The following is a 20,587-nucleotide window of genomic DNA, read 5'->3' as shown; positions in this document are numbered from 1 at the left end:
CACACTACAGCGACTGTTAAAGACCCTGTGACATGGGATTTAGAATCACCATAAAAATACACATCTGGGCTTGTCTGTGAGGGGGTTCCTAGATTAGGTTTATTGAGGTGGGAAGACCTGGCGTGTGGGTGGCAGCATCCCTAGCCTGGAATTCTACAATGTATAAAAAGAAAAAAAACAACGAACCGTTCACCTCTCTGCTTTGGAGGGTGGATACAGTGTAGCCAGCTGCCTAATATTCCTGCTGCCTCTGTGCCTTCCTCACCATGATGGACTGTGCACCCCCTCAAACTGTGAGCCAGAGTAAACCCTTACTTCTCTGAGTTGCTTTTATCAGGTGTTTGTAACAGCAGCAAGAGAAGGAAATCAACATGACTGAAGTAGGTCTGATTGTACCATGTTTGATTTCCTTCACTTCCTTGTAGTGCTCAGGGAAGAAGCCAGGCAGGCACGCTGCTACTGAGCTCTGCCCAGAGCCTCTTAACCACTCTTTGAAAGCTTTCTATCTGAGTCATGTGACCAGGGCCAGGGAGCAGGATTCCTACACGAATCTGGGGAAGCACACGGTTCAGCTTATTCCACAGATGTCTGGACATCAGCTTGTAGACCTCCTACATTTTTGGAGTTGGTCTCCAAAACTTTCAGCTGTTGCCTGGAGGTTTTTGTCTGTGTCTTCCAGGAAGATCAGCCTTCACATAACTGACCAGTGAGCAAGTAGGAGAGTGTACTTGCTCGTGCAGCAGGGGCATTTAGACAGCAGCACAGATGCCTCTCTAGAATCTTGCACAGTGGGGACACATCCTGTGTTGGCTATTTTTGCCTTTGCTGTGACCCAATGCCCGACAAGAAGCATTTTAGTGAAGGAAGAAGGGTTTGCGTAGGTTTGCATCTTAGCAGGGCAGGCCTGTCAGCAGGAGCAGGAGGCAGCTGGTCACATGACTTTTGCAGTCTAGAACCCAAGATCACAGGATGGCATTGCCCACAGTTAGGGTGTGTATTCTTACCTCAAAACACCTAATCTAGGAAGTTTACAAACTCACCCATCTCCATGGTGATTCTAAGTCCCATTGAGTTGATACTCAAGATGGGTTATCACACAGCCATAATATGGGCGGGTTTCATTCATCTGCATCTGTGGTGTTCTGGTTGGATAGCTGGAGCAGGCTGCGCCTCTGGAGAATTTGAGGGATAATGGGGTAGAGTGGTATAGCTTTTCAACAAGGCTCTCTTGAGAAGCTGATGGCTGATGCAATCTGGCCCCTGTGTGACTGACCCCTGACCTCTCTGATGGGTTCAGTCCCCAGGGGTCTAGTGCTCTTTTTGGCAAATTTGTTTTCTCTTCTCCAGGTTTCCTAAGCGGCTGCCCTTTATCCTGTAATGTGACCTTGACCTAGGTTTAAACACCTAAACCAGAGGGTAGCTTGGGAAGGGAAGGTCTCCCTGTTTTAAGGACCAACAAGTTTTATACATTTAAATCACAAAATAAGCCACACCGTAAAATCTCTTACCCTGTGGCTTTGAGATTCCCTCTGGAAGGAGACCGCTCTGTGCATTTTAAACTGGAAATTGATCTGTGAACCTCTAAGTTTTATGAATCGATCCCCAAAGGCTTTGTAGCCATCGCCTGGACAGTTTTGTCTGTATCTTCCATTGCAGCTTAGCTTTAATGCCCCATGAATAATAATACATGAATGAGTGGGAAACTGTATGTGCCTGCCACAGGGACTTAGGTGACAAATAAGCCAGTTTAGGTTTTAGATGTTTCTGGACACTCGTAGCAAAATGCATCATCTTTGTGGAAATTGCTTCTTGGCGGTGGCTTTTCTTCTCTTTTTATTAATAGCTGCCCAGCAGGGCTGATGCAAGAGGCCCGCACTGAGTGTTGACCCTACTGACCTGGGAACTTACATCTCTGTATTTACTCTGGAGAAAAACGATTGTGCTAAAAGCAATTGCTCAGGGTGGCACAAAACCACCCTTTCTCTGCCTCGCCTTGCCTGCTTTCTGTTTCTGAACAACCTTTTACAGTCTGATCCTGAAGGGATGCAGGAACCAAAGACAGGCTCTGGTCGCCAGAATGAAGACAGACAAAATGCAAGGCAGCCTGTTCTGTTTGAGAGTGGGATAAAGGATGAGTGCATGCTTATGAGGAGTGCATGCTTAGTGTAAGCATGTAAGCGTGCCCCGTGGAGCCAGTAGGGTGTTCACAGAGCAACTTCTGTTCCTGCAAACCTAAAAGTGAATGCGCTCAACCGCCCTCTGCCCTGCCTCGGAGTTAATCATTAATGTTTGCCCAGGCTCCTGTCCGGTGGCCAGGTGTCTGCCCTTCCCACGGAGCCGTTCTTCGCATTCCTATTGGGGTCATGACCCTCCAGGTCAGGTCTCTGGCTTTGGAATCTCAGGACCCTCCTGCAGAGAACCTGAGGTTGGGCTCAGCTGGTTCTTTCTCCAGCCAGCCCACTTCCAGACCCAGCCTCGGCCTCTGTGGACCTATCAGGTGAAGCCCTTCTTAAGTACCTGCTTGCTTTGGGGTGTCTTTGTGAATGAGATGTTGCTGGTAGTGCTTTGGTCTGGGGAGCCCAGCTTTATTATTCTCCTACGACATCCTCACCACCCTCTTTTATTATGGAAAGAAGACGTGGAGTTAAGCTCATCTCATAGTTCTGGCTTTTGTCCAGTCTTGCAGCCCAGAAGTGGTGCAGTTAGATGTGACCTGAAAGATGAGCATTTAAAACGGTATATTTCTAACATGGCTACTTGTCGCATTTCTGCCCAAATCCGATCGGAACCATATCCACTGGGTTGGGACACTGGGCTCTGTTCCCACTTGCTGGTGGTAGCTGGAGTTGACGCTCTACTGGGGCAGATTCAGGGCCATGCTCTGCCCATCTCTACCTCACTACATTCCACTAGCTCCATAGCCTACCTCCTGTCTGGCATGTGTCCACTGAATGCTCACTGTATCCCATGTGATGGATGGATGGTGGCAAATTAGGCACACGAAAGTACTCATGGACACGCAGGTTCATCAGGTAGCTGAAATGACAGTTATTAAGTGAGCTTTTAAGAAAGCCAGTCAGAGGGCTGGAGAGATGGCTCAGAGGTTAAGAGCATTGCCTCTCTTCTTAGAGGTCCTGAGTTCAAGTCCCAGCAACCACATGGTGGCTCACAACCATCTGTAATAGGGTCTGGGGCCCTCTTCTGGCCTGCAGGCATACACATAGACAGAATATTGTATACATAATAAATAAATAAATAAATATTAAAAAAAAAAAAAAAAAAAAAAAAAAAAAAAAGAAAGCCAGTCAGAGGCCAGACTGGGCCTGATGGGGGAGGAAGTCAGGGTTGGGGTGGAGAAATGGCGATGGCCACAGGTGTTTGCTTCAAGCTCTTGGATGCAGTTAACCAGGAGTGGAATGCACTTTAGAGGGGCTTCCTGTGCCCCTGCCCCCAGGGCAGGACTTCTGGGGATGGGAACTTCTCATTTGCTCTCCAGGCTGGGATAGAGCTGACCTGGGCATTGCAAGCTCCAGTGGGCTCTCACATCTGTTTCCCAGGGCTGACAGAGAGCTGTGCTGTATGCTGGGGCCAAGGACGAGTGCTCCCTTCAAGGGGAGCCAATGCAACACAGACCTTCTTGCTCCTCAGTGTAAGCTTCTGCCTCTGACTGGTTCCTGGATGTCCAGGAACCCAGCTGCAGCCATTGCTCGTCAGCCACTTCTGTCTGTGCCTGGCCCAGCATCTTTCTCTCTGGCCCTGAAAGCAGGGCAGCCTCAGGAGCTGGAACCACTGGGCCAAACAAACACCTGTCAGTACAAAAGGCTCCATGAGATGGAACAGGAAGGGCTTGGCTTCCCCAGATATGTTATTTTTTTCTTCTTTTACTCGAACACAGGTTGTTTTAGAGATAGCTTGCTTACTTGCTCATCTTCGGAGAGGCCCCAGGTGTCTAGCCTAGCAGGTTGTGTGGCTGTGGTGGGGACCCTTGGTGGTAGAGGCTGAGCAGGTTGGCTAGATGGTGAACTAAACACTCAGCAGTGTAGCCCACGCAGGCTGGCAGAGCTGCAACAGGACCATTCTGACTTCAGCCTACCCTGGTGTGTGAGCATCTTTATCTCTTTCCTACAGGCTGTCAGCAGAGACCACCCTGGGTGCTGCCATTCCACCAGAGATCATTGATAGTAATGTATGCCATGGGACCAACAATCCCTTGTCCTATTGGCCCCAAGTGGCTGGGCCACCCTGTGCTATGTATGCCCCAATGTCAAGCCTGGAGTGTTGGGAAGCCCCTACAGCTCCTGGACCTGTCTGAGCTGGTACTACTTCTGCCTCTGCTATGGCTGTGTTCACCACTACCCACTGTCACCCTCTGCTGCTGTTACCACTACTGAGGCTGTGGCCAATGCTGCTAGCACCACTGCCAAGATTTCGGCAGGCAGCAGATTATACCAAGGGATGTCTTTGTAGTCAGTCCCCTCTACCATCTCTTGACAGCACAGCACGAAGGAATCCAATGAGCATGAACATATCCCGTGCTGAATGCAAGAGTAAGAATGGATTGCATATCTGCCGAGAGGTTATGTGCACAAGGCCAGCCATTAGACAACCGCTGAGTGAGTGCTTGCACTATCCACCTCTTTGTGTATCTGAGCATCGTCCTGGGGCTCATCAGAGAGCCAGTCTGGGAGCCCTGTGCTGTACACTGCTCCCCTGTGCTCCAGCACAGGCTTCTGTAAAGTCTGTTTGCCCTTCCCTGGTTTGAAACAGAGTAGCAGAACCTCTGGCTCAGCTGGAGACACTAAGAGCTGAAGCTGGAGGCACCAGGCAGGCCATCCTTGACCTTTTATGTTAACACAAATTAGCCAAGATTTCCTCACTTACTTTATCTAATGCAGAAGGTGTCTGTCTGCATGTGTGTGCACCATGAGTGTGCCTGGTGCCCATGGAAGCCAGAAGAGGGCGCTGGGTCCCCTGGAACTGGAGTAAGATGGTCATGAGCTACCCACGAGGATTTTGGAAACTGAACCTGGGTCAGGGCTCTTCACCGCTGAGACTCTCCAACCGTTTATTGATCCTTCTACATACTGTTAACAGCCTTCAAGCAGCAAACCCCACACCAGGGAGCTGTCCCGTGGCCCCCCAGGTCTCTGTGGAATGGTGAACTCTGTCGTCTTTCTGCTGCCCCAGTGTGGACATGCCTCTCTGACTCTGAGGAGAAACTGATCTGTGTTCGTCTGCTCTGTGAAACTCCAACTGTTCTGAAGTCAGAGCACAAGGTCGCCTCAAGGTTAATGAGGACCCGTGACTCCAACCCGTGGCTGTCAGCCTGCAGGCATTGTTAGGCCACCTGAGAGCATTTAAAGTGCAGTAGCCTTGGTGAGGCAGTTCAATAAGAATTTCTGGCCTGGCCCTGCTGTGTTTGAAAAGACTGCACAGCCAGGATGAGAGCATGAATAGTTTCTTCAGAACCATAAGCCTGGGTGGAAATCCTGACACAGCGTGTAATTATCTCACTAGCTCAGCACCCCTTAAACCCGTAAATCCAAAGCACTTTGATATCCAAGCCTTCCTGAACAGAAACATTAAGACATGAGTGTAAAATTCCTCTCCTGACCTCAGGGCATGGACTGTAGCTGAAACATGGGTGCACTTGGCTGTGGTGTGCAAAATCAGCACCAGGCGACACACGTGTGACACACAAATGAATTCATGTTCAGACCTGAGTCCCATCCACAGGGCGTTTCATTACATATATGCAAATATTCTCAAACCCCCAAAAGTCTGGTATCCTTAGGGGCGAGGGATCTGTACCTTGTGATAACGTCAGGTCAGGTTTGAGTAGAGATCCTGGCTAATACTCACACAACCTCTTCAGAGGACCGGAGTTCTGTCCTGGCAGCTTGCAGGGGATCCGATGTCCTCTTCTGGTCTGCATGGACATCTGCACTCATGTGGAATCTGTACTCTTGGGCCTGTACAGAAACACATAATAAAAATAAGTCCTTAAAAGGATGGTGGATGAATAAACAAGTGAGTGCTAAAAGTTGCTTTGAAGCTGGAACCTAACCAAGATGCAGGGGATGCAGGGGTGGCCGAGCCGGTGCCTAACTGAGATGCAGGGGTAGCCGGGCCGGGCCCTTACCTAGATGCAGGGGTAGCCAGGCCAGAGCCTAACTGAGATGCATGGGTAGCTGAGCCGGAGCCTAATCGAGATGCAGGGGTAGCCAGGCAGGCACCTTACCGAGATGCAAGGGTAGCCGGACCAGGGCCTTACTGAGATGCAGGGGTAGCCAGGTCCTTCAATCACCCACCTCGGGTGCCTTTCTGGATCCTTGAGAGGCTGAGAAGATTTTGGCAGGAATAATGAACACTGTTCAGCTAGTGAATACAGTAAGACTAGTTTGCCTTGAGATAGGTAGATTAATTAATTTTGAGACATGATCTCACTATGTAGACCAGATTGCTTGAACCTCATAGAGATCCTTCTGCCTCCGCTTCCCAAGTGCTGAGATTAAAAGCATGCAGCACCGAGACCTGGCCTGCCCTGAGATTTTAACTGAGTAGTGCACAGGGTGAAAGGGTGAACTCTTGGACTTTTACTTACAAACGTTCCTGGCTGGTTGAGGGGGCTCACTGCTGAGGCTGGCCCTGCGGGTGTACTGGGCAAGACTGAGGCCCCAGAGGAAGCACTATCAGGTCCATGGGGAACATCGGCTCCTGTCTCCGTGGGAAGATCCTACTGAAGAACCTTGTGAGGAGGAGTGTAATCAAGTGACCTGGGAGTTTTGAGGGTTGAGGACCCTGTGGGATTACTGGGCCCTGGGAAGTGCTGCCACTAGCTCCTATCCTTTGGTGTCCACAGGTCAGGGCTGCATCCCTGATGATAGGGAAAATGCCAGGTATCTGGGTTTTCATATGAACACTTTAGATTGGCAAGCATTTCTTTTCTTTCTTTCTTTCTTTCTTTTTTTTTAACTAAATGTGTGTGTGTGTGTGTAGGTATGGTAGCTGACTTTAATTATCAACGTGATACAATCTAAAGTCACTTGGGAAGAGTCTCAAACTCCAGCCCAGGTCCAAGGTTAATGGGGCTAGCAAGTTGGTGCACGTGTCCCATGGTGCCTGACGGTGAGGGCAAGTGGCCTCGCTGTGTGCAGAAGTGATGAAGGGTGGGGCTAGGAGCCCCTTGCAGTTTCTGTCTGAGCTACAGGGTAACTGCAGCCCAGTGCTGTTTGGAAGTGGCCAGGTGGGCTAGGACTGGGCCTGGAGTAACTGTAGCCTGAGGCCTTGAAGAAGGCTGACATTGTGGTGTGTCCACAAGGAGACAACCATGTTTGGAAATTATCCAAAACTCACTGTCAGCTGAGGGCCCAGAGAATGAGAAAGGAGCCTGGGTACCCCTCAACCCTTCAGGTGTAGTCTGGGCACACAGTGTGGTATTTGAATCCCTATGGAGAAGGCAGAGCAGTGGTCGTGTTAGATGAGCTGGTTCTCCTGGAGTACCCCGACTCAGGAGCACTGGCTGGGTGCCCATGCTGATACCCACTGTGTCCCTGTGAGTGATGCTGCCAATATGTTTGATATGTGCCAATATGTTACGAGGCCAGAAGATGACCTGGCTTTACACACGGTGGCCCTGGCACACGTGGTGGCCCTGGCACACGTGATGTGCAGAAGGTGCACCTGGTGGAGCCTGTTGCTGCCTCCCCCCTGTGAGGACAGGTAGTGCATCACTGGAGTGTGGGGACAGACATGAAGAAGCACTGTGGGCAGTGGCATCCCCCAGTGTGAATGACCGACAGTGGATTTACCGTGCATTATGAAGAACCTAGTTAGGTATCTGTTGCTCACCCTCCCTCCTCTCTCCCCTTCTTCCGTTTAGTCACTCATCCTTCTACCTACTCACTTGCCCCAGCCATTCATATATTCATCCATGCGCAAACAGTCCTCCTACCCACTCACCTATCCACCTATCCTTTCCCATCCATCCTCACACCACCCATCCATCCGCCCATCCTCACATCTGTCCATCCAGCTGTCCGTCCACTCACTCAGTCATTAACTCAGACATCTCATCTGTATTTACCTCTCCTCCGTGCATGCGCAGACTCGGGCAGCTGTTCGTGTCTCATCCATCCATCTCCTGCTCCACCTGCCTCCCCACATATCCCTCCATCTGTCATCCATTGATCGCTCTCCTTCCTTCCTCCTCCCTCCTTCTAGAGGGAGGGAAACCCCTTTACTGCTATTCTCGGTTCTCTGCTTTGTGCCTCTGTGATCCACAGAAGAAAAGGCTGTTGACACAGCAGCCTACACTTCCCCATCCTGGGCTAAGCCTCTATGGAGAGTGACTCAAAGGCTTGTTTAAAGCACCGGCTTTGGGGTAGCATCTGTGCAGAAGAACAATGGAGATGAGAGAAGGGACTTGATGTCAGGTGACAGTCTGTGGGACAGCCCGCACAGGGAGAGGAGTGCTGGAGAGAGGCCGCTCGGAGCAGCCTGTAATGTGGGCCCCCTGGGCTCTCTGTCTTCTAGATGATGAGTATCAAAGTTGTTTGTAGAAGTGGACCTTTGTCCTCCCTGGGTAACTACAACACACAGGAGATGCTTGTGTGTTCAGCCTTTCCAGAGGTTGACACTTGTCCCATTCGGCTGGGCCCTTCCGTCAAGCACATAGCCCTGTGGAGCTGGCCATTCCTAACTCTGCCCTTCTGAGCGGTGCCTTCTGAGATGCCAGACTCCCTTACCATTGATGCCCCCCTGGCACGATGTCCTGTGACTCTGCTCACCTGTCTGTAGGACTGTCCTGTGTCTTTCCAGCCTCGGGCATAAGAGGTTGTGTGGCTCTTTCCCCTGTGCCGGGAGTCATGTTTGGGGTCATCCATGCGAGCTCAGGTTTCATTTGTTCACAGCTGTAGAACCCGTGGCCAGAGGGCACCACAGCTTGACCAGGCAGTGTCTGAGTGATGAGGGTGACCATGTATTCCCACTGGCCCAGGGCATCCCAGCCCCATGACCTTCACCTTCTTGACAGAGTTTCCATACAGGTGGAGCTGCTGGTATGATGTGGCACATTCCCTGCCAGGTCTCAGAAATCCCCCAGTTTAGGCATTTATCCTAGGGATAGGGCAGTGTCATCTCTGTAGCCACCAAATACAGGATGGTTTTTCTGGGTCCTGTTGGCACTTTGCTTTTATTTCCTGATCTTGTAGCCCAGGCTGACCTCAAACACATTATGCTGAGGTTGACTTGAACTCATAACCTTCTTGTCTCCACCTCCTAAATGCTAGCATTATAGCTTTTTGCTGCCACACCTGGCCATGTTGGTTTTCCTGGTGCTCACTTCCGGCCCTGCTCTGAGGTAGCTGTCTACAGCCTGACTGGGCTTTTGCATTGGAGCTGTCTCTGTGCTGGCTCTAAGGAAGGGGCTCCCCCAGCTTCTGCCTTGGGGACCCCCGACTCTCTTGGCTCCAGCTTGCTCAAGACTTGCGTCTCTGTTCTGCTCTTGGACCTGGCAATGATCTTTCTGAGTCTATCTTCATCTTTTTGTGCTATTTTTATTCTGTGCTGCTAGCCGCTCTGTGTTTGAAGTAGGGGGTTATTACAACATGACTTGCCGCCTTCTGACCCGGTGCCTGCATTCCTTCCCCTCCTGCTGCCACCCTGGCCTCAAAGAAAAACCAGCGGTAGCTGTTCCTCCTATGTGGGCAGCTTCAATCTACCACTGCTACCATCCGGTAAATTCCTGTAGTCGTGGCCGCTGCTGCAGCCAGCTGGGACTCCTTCAGAGCAGCCTCAGCACAGTGTGAGGGACCTCCCTGGTTCTGGTCCTGACTGATACTTCTGCCCAGGCCCAGGGGAGGAGGAAAGAGGTGCCCAGTTCTTTCCACTTTTAGGGATCTGACATACAAGCACATGGGTGCCATGGACTGGTGACTCCATGGACTGGCGATCACATTGGAAGACCCAGGAACTAGTCTCAGTGGTCCCCTGGGTCCTCTCAGTATTCGTATTGATTTATTCTCCTGTCTCTTTCCTTCGCAGAGATCCAGGCACCATGCCACGCAGCCCCACATCCAGTGAGGACGAGATGGCCCAGAGCTTCTCTGACTATTCCATGGGCTCAGAGTCAGATAGTTCCAAAGAAGAGACCATCTATGACACGATCCGGGCTACCACAGAGAAACCAAGTGGCCCGAAGATGGAGGAGATCCAGGACAACACCTTGGTGATTCGAGTACTCATCCAGGATCTGCAGCAGACGGTGAGTCCCTGTGGGCAGCAGCATGTGCGTCCACGATCTGCTTGGATGTCTGTGTCTAGTGGCTTGAGTGGTGACCGTGGGGGCCTGTGGTCCACCCTAGGCCTATGAGCTGGTGTTCTAGACCCATGTTCCTGTGTAGCTCTAAGATGTTTCTCATCCTTACCCCCCCTTCTTTCTTCCCTCTGCAGCCCACAGAGCTGAGCACTCTCCATTCCTCCTGCATTCATTATAGAAACCTTGTTGCAGAGAAATTTATAAAGAAAAGAGGTTTAGGTGGGCTCCTTGGTTCTAGAGGGCCAAGCTCAAAGGCTATCTGGGGTGGTGGTCTTCTTTTTAGCAGAGTCCCAGGGTGAGCCAGGATGCCATCGGCAAAAAGTGGGGGATTGTATACATGCTTATGTCCAATGTATCTCCCTGTTCTCCTGTATTTACTGGGATTTGAGAACTGGATCCCCCTGACTTGACTTCGTCTCATTCTACTTCCTCCCCAAAGTTCCTCTTCCAAACATCATCATTAAGTTTAGTTCCCATACTTTTCATTCTTCTCGACAGAGATTAGATGAAACTGGGAACCCTAGGGGGTAACCAAGCCATGTCCAGGCTATACCGTAAGCGCCTTCTGCTAGGTCAAGCCTCCAAGCCCCAGGCCTCAGAGCTAATGGTCCACGGGAGCCATTTCTAGTCTTACAGATGAAGCACAGTGGTGAGCGTATCAACCAGCAGTGTTGATGCCTCAGCAGGCACGGTAGCCTGCTGCCTCCTGTCAGCTGCTCTCCCCTTCCTGGAGGTGGGGAGTCTGGTCTGAGTGGATCTCATTTCCCCACACTACTCCAGCCACTACCTGCTTGTTCCTCAGTCCTGGGCCCAGCATCATTTCCTGGGATGTCCCAAAAGTCCTCAGGCCACACCGATCACCCTGCTCTGTCCCTGGGGATGGACTTGCTCCCCCTGGATGTCGGCTTCTGCTGCTTGGGTTGGGGAGAGGAGGCAAGCTGGATGTGATAGATGGCCATGGATGTTATGTTTATATGTGACTTCCCAGGAGGTTCCTGGGCCTGGTGTTTTCTCATTTTTCTCTGCCTTTCTCCTTCTTGTTCTTCAACTCCTTGGGGCTTTTCTGATGAAACTGGAAGCTCACAGCAGAGATAAGCTCCAGTTCCCATGAGGGGTGGGATCTGAATTGTTGGTGCTTTGCTGGTCTGGATGATCAGGCTCTGGCTCTACCTGGGGCATCACACGGGTCATGCTAGGGCCTTTGGAGAATCTGCTCCATGTCTGGGTGTCTGTGACAAGAGGGGATGTCAGTTAATGACAGGGCCAGGAGAGGCAGCGAGGAATGCGCTCTGGGCTGACAGGATGAAGGAAGTGAAGCGGGGTAGTGGGGTGACAGGGTGGGAGGTGGGGTGTGGCCATGGGGGTGGTGGGATGACGGAGGTGGGGGATTGAGTGGTGGGGTAGTGGGGTAAATCAGATGGGAGTGGGTTATTGGGGGATGGGGTAGAGATGTAAATGGGGATGGGAGTGGAGCAGTCGAGTGGGAGATAAGGGAGGTGGGGGATAGGGTGGTGGGTGGCAGGGTGAGGCAGGTGAGGTGGGGTAGCATCTCTCTAAGCTGCCATTACCCAGCTCCTGAAGACAGGCTGTAGGGAGGGCTGCGTGGGTGCAGATCACACACACACACACACACACACACAATTCATTAATGAATATCTCTGACATTATCTGTTTGAATTTAAGTGGAGAAAAGCCAGTGAGGAAACAATGAACATTCATCTTTTTTGTTGTTGCTGCTCCAAGAAAAATGGTGTCTAAGGACATCTAGAGGGAAGCATTATTAAACCCATGAAGAGGGATAGATTTTCTGTTTCCCCTTAGAGTTTTCCTCTCTGGCTGTGCTTTTCCTGGGCTGCTTCTGGATTGCTAAACTGAGCTTGCACTCCAACTCCCAGGCTCTTGGAACAGTGCCCCCTTCTGCTTCTATCAGGAAGAGGAGATGGGAGGTTCTCATCCAGGCAGACACTTGGGGATTCAGGCTCCTTTTCTTGGTAGCCAGGCTTTTCATAGGGCCTGGAGTCCTCCACATCCCCCTCCATATCTGTCTTGAAGGTGAGGGATGGAGAAGGTTAACTGGCGAGTGTCCCACTTCCCTGCCTTCCCAGCTTCCTTAGGAGGGTCACTTATTTGCAGACTGGGTCCTGGAAGGTTTGGTGAGCAGTACTAGCTATTCATAATTCCCTCCCTCCTCCCCTACCCCATGCCTTGTCTGTCTTCCCTCTTCTTCTGTAAGGGCTCTGCTTGTAGATTTTGCATACCTTACTTAACACTCAGCCCAGCCTACACCCAAGTACCCCCAAGTCATCCTCACTCTGTTCCCACCTCAATACTCTAGGAAAGGCCAGAAGTGCCAGGCATTGGTGGCGCACGCCTTTAATCCTAGCACTTGGGAGGCAGAGCCAGGTGGATCTCTGAGTTCGAGGTCAGCCCGGCCCACAGAGCGAGTTCTAGAACAGCCAATGCTACACAGAGAAACTCTATCTTGAGAAACAAGCAAGCAAGCAAGCAAGCAAACAAGAAAGAAAAAGGAAGGAAGGGAGGGAGGGAGGGAGGGAGGGAGGGAAAAGGGAAAAAAAAGGTCAGAGACTTTGCCACAGCCTTTTCTTTGGCAGGTTCCTATTTTATTTACCTTGCATTGGCCAGAGTTCATTGCTAAAGGCGGAGCCTCCTTGTGAATGTGAATATCCTCCTGGGCCTCATCATGTGTGGTCTGTCTGTTCTGTAAAAACACCGTAGTTCGGGAGCTGGAGAGATGCCTCAGAGGTTAAGAGCACTGACTACTCTTCCAGAGGTCCTGAGTTCAATTCCCAGCAACCCACATGGTGGTTCACAGCCATTTATAATGAGATTTGGTGCCCTCTTCTGGCATGCAAGCATACATGGAAGGAATGTTGTATACATAATAAATAAATAAATCTTTTTTTAAAAAAAGCACCGTAGTTCATGGAGATTTAGTCATGGATGCTGAACTCAGGGCTTGTGGCACTGGAACCCAAACCCGGGGGACACTATGTCTTCTTCAGCTTAGCCTATCTGCAGTCAATACCATCACCATACACGTTAGCACCCTGCTGGAAACCCATTAATCAACAAATTAATTGATTCTACTTACTTGCATGTTGTGTGTGTGTGTGTGTGCATGAGTGTGTGCACACATCGTTACTATGTGGATGTCAGAGAGCAACTTGTAGGAGCTGGTTCTCTCTTTTCATGTGGGGCTCCTGGGCCAAACCCAGGTCGTCAGGTGTGGTATCAAGTGCCTTTACCTACTGGGCCATCTTGCTAGCCCTGGAAGTCTGTTTTAAGTGGAGGATAGGGGGTGAGGATTTCTTCAAAATAACTTACACAAAACATGTGAAAATCACAGCACAAAACATACGGCAGTATGGAGCTCTGATTACAAAGCAGGAGCTGCCTGCCGCTGGGGTACTAGAGGGTGCAGGTGTGCGTTATGTGTGTGTACAAATTAGATTTTTTTCCTGCTTTGTTCATATCTGTAAATGAAAATATTTAGGAATTATAAATCAGTTCTCTTCAGTTTACTTATTTCTTTTTTTTAAAGATTTATTTATTATTAAGTATACAGTGTTCTGCCTGTATGCATGCCTGCAAGCCAGAAGAGGGCACCAAATCTCATTACAGATGGCTGTTAGCCACCATGTGGTTGCTGGGAATTGAACTCAGGACCTCTGGAAAAGCAGGCAGTACTCTTAACCACTGAGCTATCTCTCCAGCCCCAGTTGACTTATTTCCCGGCAGAATCCACAAACAGTGAAGGGTGACTGCATTTTGCAATGTCTCTTTGTCACCTTAGGCTCAGATTCTAACTTTCCTCTTTCATAGTGTGGGGCCATAACTGTTCCTCCTGCATCAGCCACTAGAGCACAACTGTTTGTTGTTATTGTTGTTGTTGTTAAATTTTTGGAAACAGGGTCTCACATAACCCAGGCTGACCTTGAATTCACAAAGTAGCTGAGGATGACCTTGAGCTCCTGATCCTCCTGCTTCCAAATCCCAAATGATGGGATTATAGGCATGACTGCCATATTTGGTCTATGCAGTGCTGTGGGAAGAACCCAGGGATGAGTTGATCCCTCGCTCCTAAACAGTGTTTATTATTCTTTTAAATATTTATTTTTATTTTGAAGTGTGTGTGTTTTCCAGAGGTGCCAGAAGAGGGCGTCAGACCTCTTGGAGCTGAGCTGCCTGACATGGGTGCTGGGAACTGAGTTCAGGTCCCCTGCAAGAGTAGTACAATCCCTTCAGCCCTGAATGAGGTCGTTGATCCTTCCTGGAAGTGTGGATTTGCTTGCTTTTCCTTTCTAGGTAGTTTCCTGGTGTTCTGTGTCATATCCTGTGTAGCCCGCCTGGTTGCTGTCTACGTCAGGGGAACCAGCTAGCCTCACTCTGGGAGTTTCTTCTCCACGTCTGCATCTCAGCCTCTCTCTGTTGAGTTTTCCAGTGTCTCTGTGTCATGCATTTGACTGAGCGGGTCTGTCCCTGGGTTCTCCGATCTAGAGTAGCTCTGATTGGCTAGTTCTCCTCTGTTTTCCTAGCGCTACACTGTTTCTGACAAGTACCCCCCAGAGCTGCTTTTGGGCACTTGTTCTGATTTCTGATTATTTCCCTCCAGAGTATAATGTTGCTTAAGACAGCCGTTCCACTGTGGGGTGGGTTTTCACTCAGCGGAAGTTGACTGGCTCTCTACTCATCCTTCTCTTCTCTGTCTTCATTGTTGCCTAGGCCATCATCCCTTGCCACCCCACTACAGCCGAGTGTCCCCAGCTGTGTCCTGTGGATCTGAGAGCATACGCGTGAACCCTCTCAGCTCTCTTGTGATGTTAGATGTATCAGTCTGTCGGTCTGTCTTTGCACATAAACGATGTGGGGGTGTGGTGGTGGAACTTTCTAGAGGGCTGGGGGCAGGCATCTCCCCTTTCTTTTTCCACTAAAGATGATTTTACATCTTTTCCTTGGGAAGTCCCCTGACCAGAGACCAAGCCTCTTTCTCACTGTTGGGTCCCCTCCACCCCATCACTCAGTGAAGAGCCCTGCCTAAAGGGTCTCCCACCAGCTGACTCCATAATCTATCTGGTCTCCCACCCAGGGAAGGAAAAAAAAGCCTCAGTGAGAGGGAAGAGGCACTTCCTCTACCACAGCCTTCTGCATCTCTGCAGCTCATCCGATTGGTCCTATGGTACCCCGGTTCTCCTCTAGGCACTTTTGAGGCTGGCTTCTGTATTTTGGTTCATTTATTCTGACTTACTAGGTTCGCAGAAACTGCATCTCTCAGTCTTGGCCTCCAAAGCAGAGAGCCGTTGACCCGCCGCCCATTCCAGTCATCCTTCCGTATAGCGTTTTAACTGGTTAATCTTTGTTTCCCAGAATTGCTACTGACATAGGCGTGCGTGCTGTGGTCTGTAAGAGGACTCCAGGGTGGCAGACTAGATGCTGAAGATCAAAACTGGGAGGACAGAGGAGGTAGTGAGGGTTAGGCTGCCGGGGACAGGTACAGACCATAGTATACCCCTTCCATGCTGGGGTCTGTCCCCAGGACGGGTGGGCCCACTCCACTCAGGCAGGATGCGATCTTGCCTTGAGCTGATCTTGACACAACTCATCCCTGTGGGTGTGTCCTACGCAGGGAAAATCCCAGTGTGCCATAATTACACCCAAAGGTATTGAATGGCTTCGGAATGTTGCCTTCATGAAAAACACATATTAAGGTCTTGAATGTGTCCTGTGTTGTCCTTGCAGCAACCTTGAACTTGGTAGTGTGTCTGAGCATCTTTGTGGATGGTTAACACACCTACAGAGAGGGCCAGCATCTTAGGAGTGCACATGGAACCATGGTGATTGACAGCCGGGAGGAGACAGAACCATACAGCATGCTCTCTCCTGGTCACCAGGGAGGCTCAGGATGTGCTGAAGTTTTTAATTAGGTTTCTTGATAGCACAAAGTAGTGGGTTTTCTTGTGACATTTTCATACATACAAGCCATTAAATTTTGTTCTTCTGCTTCTTCTCTCCCACTGTCCCTCCCTGCCCCTTCCACTTCCCCCCACTGTCCCTCCCTGCCCCTTCTACCTCCCCTTACTCTTCTTCCCTGTCCCACCTCTGACTTCCCCCCATGTCTACCTTCCCCCACCTCCGCCTTCCCCCAATTCTACCTTCCCCCCACCTCTGCCTTCCCCCCACTTCTGCCTTCCCCTACCTCTGCCTTCCCCTGTCTCTACCTTCCCCTACCTCTGCCGTCCCCCACTTCTGCTTTCCCCCATATCTGCCTTCCCCCACCTCTGACTTCCCCCATGTCTACCTTCCCCCACCTCTGCCTTCTCCCAATTCTAGCTTTCCCCCACCTTTGCCTTCCCCCCACTTCTACCTCCCCCACCTCTGCCTTCCCCTGTCTCTACCTTCCCCTACTTTCCTTCCCTCACTAGCTCCCTAACTGTCTTTCCCTGTCCCTCTACCTGTCTGTTGGTCTCCTTCCTCCTCCCAAATATCCTCCATCTTCTCCCCTCTCACAATACCCTTTTTACTCCCCACTCCGCCACGCATCTAAATCTAGATTGTTTATATGAGAGAAAGCATGAGATATCTGTCTTTTTGAGTCTGGCTCACTTTGCTTAACAAAACAATCTCCAGTTTTCATCCGTTGTTCCTGCAAATGTCATGTTTTCACTCTTTATGGCTGTATACGATTTCATTGCATTTACACACCGTATTTTCTTTATTCATGCGTCTGACATCTATGTAAGCTCTGGTGCATAGCCGAGCAGCAGGCATCCAAGTCTGTAGAAGGAACCTGGAGGATCAGAAGGTAGCTGGGAAGAGGCAAAGCAGATGGTCTGAGGTCTGAAAACCCCGAACCTAAGGCACCCACTGATACTCAGTGTGGGAAGGTGGCCCCTGAGCAGCCTGTGTGGAGACCAGTCCTGGGCCCATGGTCTTGTCTTGATGTTTTCACTTTGCATGTGTCCCTGCCCTGGGAGGCCCACTGAGGTGTCACCACTGCCGTAGTGTTCCTTAGCAGCCAGGATGGGTCTGGTGACTCGGGAAGGTTCCCAGAACTCTGAGTGTAGATATAGTGTGGTATAACTTGGACAGCCACAGCACAGACATCCAAAGCCCATGTTTTCTGCCTACTTTTACCAGTTCCTGGCTGGTGACCTTCACTGTGGTTCAGACCCATTTCTCCGCAGGTCTTGCGTCTGCTTGCACCCACTGGAGTGACCAGGCATGCTGGGAAGGGTTGCCCTGGATACCTCCTGTAGACTAGACTTTTAACATTATGTTGTAACCGGAAGGGCCTCTCAGGAGCGTTATCAATTCTGGAACTTTCTGAAGACCATTTTGCTTCATTTCGTTCAAGACAAACAAAGCCCCTGGAGGCAGAGACAGGCACTCCCACGGGTATGAGTTGTCAGCAACAGAGCGAACATTGTTCCCGCATGCTGTCCCTTGCGGGCTAAGTCCTCTGTCTAGCTGGGGACATGACACAGTTCCTGGAATCCTGCCCAGAGGAACTGAGTGGAGCTGCCAGCCAGTTTGCCCCAGGGGGCCCCCAGTGCCTACATACTGGGTCCTGGTGCTTGGAGAAGCTGTGGGACTGACCTTCACTGCCCCTTGTGGCCCAGTCCTGCTGCCTCCTGCTGCTTGCTATTTCTGAGATCACAACTCCGGTGCATCCAAAGCTTTGGGCCAGGAGAGTCTAAGGCAGTGCTGGCAAGGTACCCTGGAGCCCTGGCTGAGCAGGGCTTGCGTGGAGGACAGGTAGGGGTTGGCAAAGGGTGTCAGGCACATACTGAAGCATATTTCTGCATCATTCCAAATGCAGTGTATAACTGGCACTGCTCGTGTGACCTGGCCTTTTAAAAAGTGGCATGTACCCAAATCACTACCCAGTGAAGTGGGCTCTTCTGTTAGATTTTTTGGGGAATGGTGAGTGAGAGAGTGGGTCCAGCACTGGCTGTGACCGAGCTGCGTGGCAGCTTGGACTTGAACCCACATTTGTCCTAGGGAGGTGGAAGAAGAGCCCTGTGCCAGTGGGGGAGGGCCCTTGAGGGTTCCCAGCAGCAGCCCCTCAACCTCCAGTCAGGCTTGGCAGCAGGAGCTCAGCCAAAGCTATCAGTCCAAGCCCCCATCTCCTCTACCCCGCCACCCTGGCCTATCTCCTGGCAGCTGCTGCAGGGAAACGAGGCTGGCCCCTTTCGCCTTAATTAGCGCTTCCATTTATGACATAGATATATCTTCCTATGGGGTATTTCATTTAGCAAAAAGCTTTTCAGCTACCACTCTGACCCCCTTAAAGACTATTTATTGCAGCTCATCCGTCCTCTCTCTTTGCTCGACTCTCTGTCCCTGTCTCACTCAGGTAACCGCTCTAAAGCCACCGCTCCAGATTTGGCACTCCTAGAAGTCTCTGCCTCTCCATCACACTAGCCCTGCTGTCCCTGCCCCCACCTTCCAGCAGCCCCCATCTCTCACCTGCTTCTGAGTGGTCTATCAAAAACACCCTGACATCGTGCTCGTCAGTGAGGTTGAACTGGAGCTCCAGGCACAATAGAGCCATCTCCCCCTTTTGCTTTTGGTCACAGGCAGGTGACAGTCTGGCTTTGCATATATAAAATTTCTCCTGCTTTTGAATACCAGGGCAACTCAGCGTGCTGCTCAAGGTGCTTGAACCCATGTCCCTGTCCAGTGGCTGAGAACAAAGGACCGTGGGGTGGCCATCCGTGGTGAGAGGGTGTAGGAAGGCCGGTACCCAGCCTAATCACCTTGACCAGTCATCTGAATGTTGTTCTTGGCCCCAGGGGAGAAGTGAATGTGGCATTTCTTCAAAGGCTCATGGTGTCTGTGCCTTTGGCAAGCAGGGAGCTGGTATGGGTAGTGAGGGCTGTTAGGCATGTTGGCACCTTCCTTCCACGTCAGCAAGGTTTGTTCTGGGTTGTTTAGGGTGCACCACAGAGGATGCTGGCTCCGTATGGCTCGCCTTCTCCTTGTTCTTTACAGCATCATAGCACTTGTCACTATGTTTTGGGCTAATGACTAAGTGTCTTAGCTAAGTCACTCACTACTGGGAAGGCTGCCAGTGGAGGGGCTGGGTCCACAGGGTCTGGCTCCCCAGCCAAAGCACCTAGTCGTACCATCTAGCTTGGGTCTGAACTTGCAGCCAGTTCACAGCTTATAGCTCACAGCTTGTCATTCCCAGCCTCTGATTCCTGTCAGAAGCTCCTGCCTCTAGAATTCCTTCCCCTGGAATCCCAGCTCTCCCTGCCCCTGCTATCATCTTCCCTAAGCAGCTCGGGGACAGATGCTCCCTGCACCATCCATCTGGCAGGCATCCCCAGCTCCCTTTGTGCCCTGAACCCTGGACCCACCACCACCACATCCCCAGTATAACAACATCTCATCCAGCGAGAGCTCACTTACCTTGGACACTTTGTGGGAAGTGCAGAGTCCCCTGGCTGAATCTAGGTGCAGCCTGGGTCATGTCCCTTTCCTGCCTCCCCCTTGTACCCTCACACCTGGCCCAACTGTGAGCATCTGTCCCACCAGGGTTACCTTTAAAAAAGACTGTCCCCAAACAGTCAGAACAGCTTTATTGATTTATGATTGTTACAGATCACAGAGTCTTTATTTTTAGCATGCTGGTCAAGAGTTTCTAGTAAATTTGGCAAGCTGTGTGCTCATTGCCTCCATCCAGGTTTGGGGGTACTCCACCACCCCAGGAAGATTCCTTGAACCACTTCCAGCCTGACAAATGTGTGTCTACCCTCTGTGCCTGTGGTTCTTCCTGTTCTGGACATTTCCACCTAGATCAGGCCACATAGTCTGTGGCCTCAGTGACCGGTGCCTCACTCAGCAGTGTGGCAGGCACTGCCTTTATTCAGTTCTTCCAGGTCTTCCTCCTTCTCCGGAGGGAGCTCTATCCAGGCAGACACTCCACCTGACTTTTTCAGGCTGCCTTCGAGTTATGATTTCCCTCCCAGTGCTTGACGAGCTGCTTGCTCCGTGTCTATCTCCCTTGCCTCCCTGTGTGTTTTGTTAATGCAGCCACAGCTGAGGCAGTGCATTAAAGCCTGTCTCGAGGGCCTGGGCTCGCTTAAGCCTCCTCTGGCAGTCAAGAAGGGACAAGAGTAGAGTCCCGGGTGATTCATTTACTAGGGAAGATGTGTACCCGGAACTTCCTGAGCACAACCAGCCATGAAATCTGTGTGTTGAAGCCACAAGGTGGTCGTGTGCTGTGGTGCAGTAGGTGTGGTGGAG

General features: G+C 50.9%; 1 protein-coding gene across 8 annotated transcripts in view; it reads left to right on the top strand.

Annotated features, from left to right (window-relative positions):
- The window catches only part of Shank2 (SH3 and multiple ankyrin repeat domains 2), a 456,357-nt gene that overhangs the window by 41,695 nt on the left and 394,075 nt on the right, over positions 1 to 20,587 (top strand). For all 8 annotated transcript variants that reach the window (XM_041666922.1, XM_041666928.1, XM_041666925.1 and 5 more), the window contains exon 3: positions 10,045 to 10,264. In XM_041666922.1, coding sequence (XP_041522856.1) covers positions 10,058 to 10,264 — 207 coding nt within the window. In that variant the 5' untranslated portion in view covers positions 10,045 to 10,057. The remainder of the gene's footprint in view (positions 1 to 10,044; positions 10,265 to 20,587) is intronic.

This window comes from Microtus oregoni, unplaced genomic scaffold (assembly GCF_018167655.1).
Source record: "Microtus oregoni isolate MIOR12 unplaced genomic scaffold, Mior012 000016F_ref0000370, whole genome shotgun sequence".
In the NCBI taxonomy this organism is placed as follows: Eukaryota; Metazoa; Chordata; class Mammalia; order Rodentia; family Cricetidae; genus Microtus; species Microtus oregoni.
Note: the sequence above shows the minus strand (reverse complement) of the source record. Positions and strands in the feature narration are given on the sequence as shown.